The 8,053-nt window shown below is 41.9% G+C and overlaps 1 protein-coding gene across 1 annotated transcript; it reads left to right on the top strand.

Moving 5' to 3' along the window:
• Positions 1–6,896: 6,896 nt before the first annotated feature.
• On the top strand, positions 6,897–7,488 carry LOC135428437 (protein FAM136A). The gene has a single exon (XM_064682429.1). The coding sequence runs from the start codon at positions 6,981–6,983 to the stop codon at positions 7,383–7,385; it is 405 nt and encodes a 134-aa protein (XP_064538499.1). The 5' UTR covers positions 6,897–6,980; the 3' UTR covers positions 7,386–7,488.
• The last annotated feature ends 565 nt before the right edge of the window (positions 7,489–8,053 follow it).

The raw sequence follows: 8,053 nt of genomic DNA, 5'->3' as shown, positions 1-8,053 counted from the left end.
GGCACTATATGAAATCATAATGCCTGTTGGCCCATTGATAAGAGACAGTCATTGTTGCAAGACTTTGGCCAGCCCAGCAGCCAACTAAAATTTAATTATAAACTGGACAACGAAAAGTGTACCGAGAGCCACTCAGTTAATTGGTCTCAATCATGCTCAATGCCAATTTTGATAAGCGGCTTAAGACATCAAATATGTGGACATTGAGTTTAATATCAAATATGAATGGCTGTGCAATTTCGGAAAACTGTATAAGTTAAATAAGCGTGTGATTGATTAGCAATTCGAAATTTCAAGTTCACCAAAATTCAACTTGAACCAAACGGGTTCAAGTTCACACACACACGCGCAGTGTGCACATTTATGCTAGTCAAATAATTAAGTTCCATTCGCTGGTAGCCATAGCAATTGATTTGGGCCGTGTAGTTAAGGCTAGGGCTATTTTAGTTCAAGTTCAAGCAGCTTCATCGATTTGAAATTAATATAATTACAGTTCGTTAGCGAATTGAAATCTGATACGAATAATGCCTAAGGCGCCTACGACTCGCACAATATTAATTACGATTCTTATGTCGATGCCGTGAGAACATTTTGCGTGTCTCACGTGCCTGGCGTGCCCAGCATTTCGTATCTTCCACCCATCTGGCACACTCGCCGCCCGTTGAGAGAGAGGTTTTGGGATTGGGCATCAACTTAATCAACCCCATGGCTAACGGGTGCGCATTAAAAATGTAAGCGCCTTAAATATTTAATATTACGCATACGACATGTTGCGTCTGTTTTGTACGCTGCGCTCCTGACATTTAAATGAATTTTCAATAATTTTCCTACGTTTTTCTTACGCTCTTCTTTCTTTTCTCTTTTTCTATACACTTTTAAAGGGTTCCATCATTTTGTCATAAAATGTGCAACGCCTAGAAGGAGACAGCTGCGACCCCATAAAGCATATACATATATTCTGGATCAGCATCAACAGCCGATTTGATATAGTCCAAAGCTTTCGTCATGAAACTTTGCATTGCTTCGTCTTTTTGTTGCGGGCAAATATATTATATAACTAGCTGCCATAGGAACAATCGGTCGAAAGTAGGATCGAAATTGTAGAAAGAACTTGTTTGTTAATCAAGATATCTTGACAGGCTTCACTATGTTCCCTCCATATGTATATGCAAAGGCCTAACAACATCGGACCACTATATATGTATATACATATATATATCAGCTATATGATAAGCTGCCATAGGTGCAATTGGGCGAAAAGTAGGTTTCTTCAGGGCAAAATTTGCTGTTTTCTAAACATTTACGAGCTGCACTATTCTCACATATCTGCAAAGTGCAAATGTCTATAAGGGTATCAAGTCTTCGGCATGCCAAAGATATCCTTTTTGTTTGTATTTTGTGCTGGTCGTGCACAGCAGGCGATAGAGTTGGGCCAAGCACTTAACGCCTGGCAGGCGCCCGGGCGATAAGCGTCGGTAGGCGCTTGGGATAGTAGGGTCCTGACTGGCCCCAAAATGCCATTTGTGTAAATCTAATAAATAACAAACCGCATTAAATTCGACAACAACGACAAGCAGCAGCAGCAGCAAAATGAGCGCCAAAGGGCGCCTGACACGGCAGCTCGCACGTGTCAATGCGACTGGGTCACAAATTTCATTATGAAAAAAAAATTTAAGATAGAAAAACCCCCCAAAAAAAAAAAAACTCTGATCTAGCCGAGAGTGTGCGTTTTGGGGCATACCCTGTACATACACAACTTTCTGCTGCTTTTAACTTTAGCTTTGTAGTTTTGTAAAAATTGACTTCTGAAGAACTTCCTGGCTTACCTTCCGATTGTTGTCAAACCTACGTATTTTAAAGATGTTGCTCTTTAGAGAAGAAGATAGATTGGCAAACAGATCTAAAGATATAAGATACATATATATATATATATAAACATCCTTGGGGTCGTATATCGATTGTCACATACGTTCGCTCATTTGTACAGGGTATGCAATTTGGTGAAGCGTTGGCACATTGAAATCCTGCGCTAACTGGCGAATGTGTTACACGTTTCATCTTGTTGTTGTTGATATTATTATATATATATGTACATATATTTTTTACTGGCAACGGTCGCAGCGTGCAGCGTTGTGTAGTTTAGGCCAAATTAACATATCACACAAGCCGCAGTCGTTGTCGCAATCATTGCTGAGGCCAATCCTCGTGGCATGTCCTTGCTGGGGACGTCGCTCTGGCTTTTTGGCTCTGCTTGACTTGCCACTTTGAGGCAGCGCCAAGGCAACCCAGATTTGCATGCATTTACTGTATATAGGCCTAGGCTTGCTCTCAATGCTTATGCTTTCGCTTCTGGGCCATTGACTGGGCCACAGTCCACAGCCCCGCACAGCCCCCCACAGCCCCCCACAACCCTCCACAATCGGGCCACCACCCATTCAGCGCCGTGCCACGTCATGGCTCATATCACATTTTTGCTGCTTGCTGCTGTCTTATAACATGGAATGTCTTATGAATCTGTTGGGAATGGCAGCCGAAAGTCTTCTTAACGTCAAGTGCTTTTAAAGCAAAGTATCTGTCTACTACATTTTGCATATGACGCTCTTCTATTGCTTCTACAACGAACCAGTAAATGAACCACTTACAAATTTAGCGTATTTTTCATAATTTGTTCACATAATAGCTAAAAGCAAATGCTGTGCATATCAGTTAAATGAACTAGTAAACGAGCGAAAGGTTGAACCATTAAATGAGCCAGTCAGCTGTCGGCAGTCAGAACTTTACTCTCTTAGCGTTATATCTACAATCAATCAGTCATGGAACCAGAGAAAGAACCACATATCATTCTGTTTGTTGGATGTTGCAATATTTCCAAATTGAACCAGCGATTGAACCATTTTTTGCAAAAATTTGGCTCAGTTCAATGTATAAATTTGTATTATTAGTTCACTAAATCACTAAATGAATCACTTAAAACCTTTGACTTAACGAACGAACAGATTCACAAGAATCGTAACGCTTGTTTTTAGGTGACAAAAGCTCGAATTGAACTCAACTAGTTGCACTCACTATTGAAAGCGTTTTCATTAAAGCACTACTAGAAGCAAAGAGCAATGCTCTCAATTGCAGTTTGAATTGTACTCGAGTCGTCAACTGCTTCAGCAAATCAGGCATCAAAGAGCTTGAAGATAAATGCAGACAATTTTCTTTATGTTCTCCATTGGTTCATAAACCGAATCACTGGTTCAATGGCAGCAAAACGACAAATAATTTCTAATCAAATCTTTCCATCTCTGTGCAAAAGTATCCCCCCTCCCCCCCCCCCCCCCTCTCACCCAACGCTCCCACTTAAACTCACTCTCTGCATCTTTTTCTCTCTCTGCATTGTGCTTGTAACAAGGCAATGCATTGCTGGATCGCTCACGCCTTTTTTGCGTTCCTCTCGCTCTCTTTCTCTCACTCGCCCTACGCCAGCGCTTTTTGTTTGTCTATCGGTACGCGTGTGTGTGTGTGCGCCGCACACATGCACACATTACATTTTGACAGTCGCCGATAAGCGCACAACTTTCAGCTCGCACAATTCCTTGGCATTCTTTGTTCTCCGCTGCCTCTGCGCCCGCCCCTGCGACCCTTCTCGTCCTGCTCTATGCTGACACTTGCGCTGTGTACGTTTTATATATGGTTGTGCGTGCTCAGTGGGTGTGTGTTGTGTGTGTGTATGGGTGTGAGTGTGGATATTAGTGTGCATGCCTTTTAACCAAGCAGATTAATGAAAATTGAAATTGCATTTACCGTTGATTGCTCAAAGACATCCAAACACTACACTTGCCATACCCTCCTTGCCCCTCCACCGGCCTGCCCGCTCCTTGGCGAATGTCGCGCCATTTTGCTGCCAATTCCCAGCTCCCACTCCATTTCTACTGCCCACACACACACACACACAAACAAACACACTCGCACGCACGCATACATTTAAAACAAAGACCAAAATGATTCATTGTATTCTATGAATGCAGGTAATATTTTTTCCCTTCTTCTTCGCTGCCCCTCTCCACCTCTCGCCTAGCGCGTTCTGTCTCTTCTGCTCGTACTTCTTGTTTAGTTTGCATGTTGTATCATGTTGATTTGCTTGCGTTTTATACACTTACAAAGGGCCTTACAGCTATGTCAAAAGTTTTGTAATGCATAGAAGTTTATGCATATATATGTATATACAGTCTTAAACAGTTACAAAAGCCGAGTCGATATAAACATAACACCCCATTTGTTTGCATATAAACTGTTTAATTGAAAAGTGTTTTTAACATTGGACTTATATGGTTTGTCAGCAAGGATATTTGATCTTCGGCGTGCCATTGATAGCTCGGTTTCTTTTTTTTTGTTGTTTATTATAATTGTTATCATTTTTGTTGTTGCCATTTGTTGTGGACAGACAATAAAAAGCATTTCATTTGAATAATGTGAAAACATTTTGTTAGACAACGCCGTCGCCTTCGTCGCTGTTGCCGCCACTTCTTGCCACATTTTTAAACTGCTCAACTGACGTCTCCCTCTCTCTCTCTCTCTCTCTCTCTCTCTCTCTATCTCTTCCACTCACTCGCGCGCCTCACTCCCGCATTGATTGCCCATTGATAGCAGGTCGACAAACAGACAGACAGACAGACGAACGGACAGATGGACGGACAGCCACATGGATATTTAAATGACTTGGTCATTTTGCCATTAGCCTAGAGAGTTCTGTGACTGATGAAATTTTTAGGGCCTGTGACCGACAGTGGAGCAGCTTTATGCTGGAAATGAACTAGATCATTTTCAATGCACATAACCTCAGTCTAAAGTAGTATTGAGTATTGAGTATTGAGTATTGAGATTCGGCAAATAATAACAGTAGAAAACTTTTTGTGAACATTCTCATATGTTGGAGACTTCATACGGAGGGTTATTTAAAATAAAAATTTGCTTAAATATAGATTTGGTTTTGATTTGCATATTAGTTTTCAGATCTAGGAGTAGAAAAGAAGATATTTCAAGCTCTTCTTAAAAAAAAGTATAATATTTTGCATTTCCATATTCTTTTTATTCACAAATATTTATGGAAGGACACTTCAAAATCTTTCAAAGTAATTGACAAAGTTTTTGATGGTAAAATTGTATTAAAACCAAAATAATTTTCGAACTAGTTCCATTCTGATCTGGTTTTGGCTGGAGAAGAAACCAAAAGGTTTCCTTTTTTTTTTTATTTGTTCGTTTATTGTATTGAATCAAAAATAGCATACATTTTTATTACAACACAGTTGGCTTAGGTGATATTACGCCAAGCCTGGTTGAGTCCTCAGGCTTTATCGTGGACAAACGTCAAAGGCGGCTTTTTGAGTAAGGCTGCATCGTCACGTAGGTAGTCGGGGGACTCTGGGGCGTCTCCTATGTCGTGGTTGGAGGAGGTCCTTGAACGATCTTCTCTTGAGCCTCCTGACTACACACCTCCCAGCGAGGTCTCTTGCTACCCGGCTGCAGTGTCGCTGCAAGCGTTCATTGCACCGGTTGGCGAATGCTCCGACTTGGCTGTCTGTGGTCTCCATTTCGAGGTCTCTGTGCAAGGTAGAATTTCTGACGTACCAGTCAGCACCCGTAATTCGGCGCAGGGCCAAGTTTTGGAGTGGCCGAATCCGTCTTCGATTTGTCCGAGATGCAATGCCCCAAACCTGAATACCGTATCTAAAAGGTTTCTAACGCCTTTCAAATCGAAAACTGATTGTAGGGATGGAAAATTTTGCACCTGAACATTTCTATGAAACTGTGTTGCATGGCTTTGTGGAGCAAGACAATTTGAATATACATATATATTTTATTAGTCATTTTCGAATTGCTTTCGTTGCCCCCAAAAGTATGTCACAATTTCTGCTTACTTGTGGCTACATAAATAATATGCACCCACGTATGGATATTGTTTTGTATTGTATTGTATTGTACTCGTCAATTGGGAGCGTATATGAATAATTTGTGCCGTGTGGCAGAGTAGGGGGGTAAAGGGGTAGGTAGGTAGGGGGGGCGTGACTAAGCTGGTGCCAGAATAGTCCGTGCAGTAGTTAACCTAAAACAAATAATTACATTATTGTGGCTAGGGATAGGGTAGGCTCTCAATAGTCCTGCAATCGATTAGCTAAATAAATTATCGATAAATGTTATTTAAATGGCACACTACGTGCATTCAAATACCTGCTACAGATACTTGCTAAATTTAAAAGTAGATCAAATTTATGGAGAAATTTGCATAATAAGTGAACAAAAGGCAAACTTGTAAAAGGAAATCAGCAAATTACAATGGCTTTATCGATTATTATCGATAAACATCAGGATCAAATTTCATTAATTATTATTATGCCATTAAAAAGTTAAACATTCGTTTGTTTAAGAAAAATATCATCAAAATATTACATGCCACAAGATCTGAAACGTAAGTCTTAAATGTTTATTAACTTAAGAAAGGTGGCAAGAACAATGGCATCGTATATCGAGAAGTTATCGAAAGCAGACATTATTGGTTTTTAGCGCAAAAGTAATCTTTTCCATTTATTGAAGCTATTGTACTCCATATGAGATTCCCAATAAGTGGTAACAATAACATATGTATGTATATCGATAAGTTATCGATTTATTGAGAGTGCACAAAGCAATCGTACGCCATATGACATCCCCAAATAGTGACAATGACAATGTATATCGATAAGCTATCGATAGCAGCCATTATTGGCTATTTCTCCATATGACATCCTAATTAAGTGGCAAGAACAATGACAATGTATATCGATAAGTTATCGATAGCAGCCATTATTCGCTGCATCTGCAAACTATGAACTAGCAATATTTTGTTGTGAGCACACAAAGCAATCTTTTTCATTTACTAAAGCTATCGTACCCCATATGACATCCGAAATATACCCAAAAATTGTTCACTCAACTAACATAAAGGACGCGACCACAAGATGGGCGATAATCCCAATTTAATGGAGCAGCGCGAACGCATTGACAATGCGCTCATCAATGCCGTCGACGACATGGATCGGGAGCATTTGCGCAAGCTGCAGCTGACGATGCACGGCTGTGCCAAGCGCTGCTGTGCCGATATGGACGCCAGTGCGGATGCGGTGCAGCGTTGCGTAGATCGCTGCCAAATGCCGCTGACGCGCGCCCGCTGCTATGTGCAACAGGAGCTGGCCGAGTTCGAGTCCCAGCTGGAGGATTGTGTGCGCCAGTGCCAGCTGCCCAGCGAAGATGATATTTGTGGCGGGCGTGTCGAGCGCTGCTCCTTGGACTGTGTGGATAAGTATGTGGCGCTATTGCCGGAATTATTGAACGCCATGCGAATGGAACTAGAGAAGGGCCTATAAACGGGGAGGGGGCCAAAACAGACAATAAAACATATCTACGTTATATTCAGGAAATGCAAAAAAGTTAATTAAAATAGTTGTAAATAAATCAAAGCTTATCTAATGCCTGAGCGCTGCCACACATTGACAGCCAGCTAAACTGTCTGTCTGTCTGTCCGTCTGTCTGTCTGTCTTGTCAGTTTTGGCCTATAAGTAGCGACAACTTGGCCGAGAAGAGCACAGAAAGTTTTTTCAACTAAAACTGAATACTGCATCAAAAAATGCGTTGCCTTTTCTTACTGCTGCTTTGCGTCATACTGGCCGCTGGCCAACGCGATCGCTTGGGATTCTCAACTGATGCTGACATCGATGTCGAGCAGAGCAGCGATGTGGTGCTGCTCGACCGGCGTCCGGCTAGGCAGGATGGAGCTGCAGCCCAGACCAGCGATAAGCCGGCGGCTACAAAGCCAACGCCAAATCCAAACAGAAAGTTTGCCAGAAAGGTGCGACGAGTGCTGCGACGTTTGGGACTGCTCAAGGATGGACTGGCCACAACTGTGGTGGATGCGCTAGCAAGGAATACAGTTCAGCTGCTGCGCTTGGATGAGCTGATGCACACTGCGGCGTTGGGGCAGAGGCGTAATGATAATGCTGACCGCTGGCATCGGCTTATCCTATAGGCTATGCTT

Source organism: Drosophila montana, unplaced genomic scaffold (assembly GCF_035044405.1).
Source record: "Drosophila montana isolate Dmon_TW-CO22-7 unplaced genomic scaffold, ASM3504440v1 contig_2481_1, whole genome shotgun sequence".
NCBI classification, from domain to species: domain Eukaryota; kingdom Metazoa; phylum Arthropoda; class Insecta; order Diptera; family Drosophilidae; genus Drosophila; species Drosophila montana.
The sequence above is the reverse complement of the archived record's forward strand: the minus strand, read 5'-3'. Positions and strand labels throughout refer to the sequence as shown.

Bases quoted from the DNA above. Each gene is read 5' to 3' on its own strand.
- LOC135428437 (XM_064682429.1), top strand. From the start codon at position 6,981: ATGGGCGATAATCCCAATTTAATGGAGCAGCGCGAACGCATTGACAAT.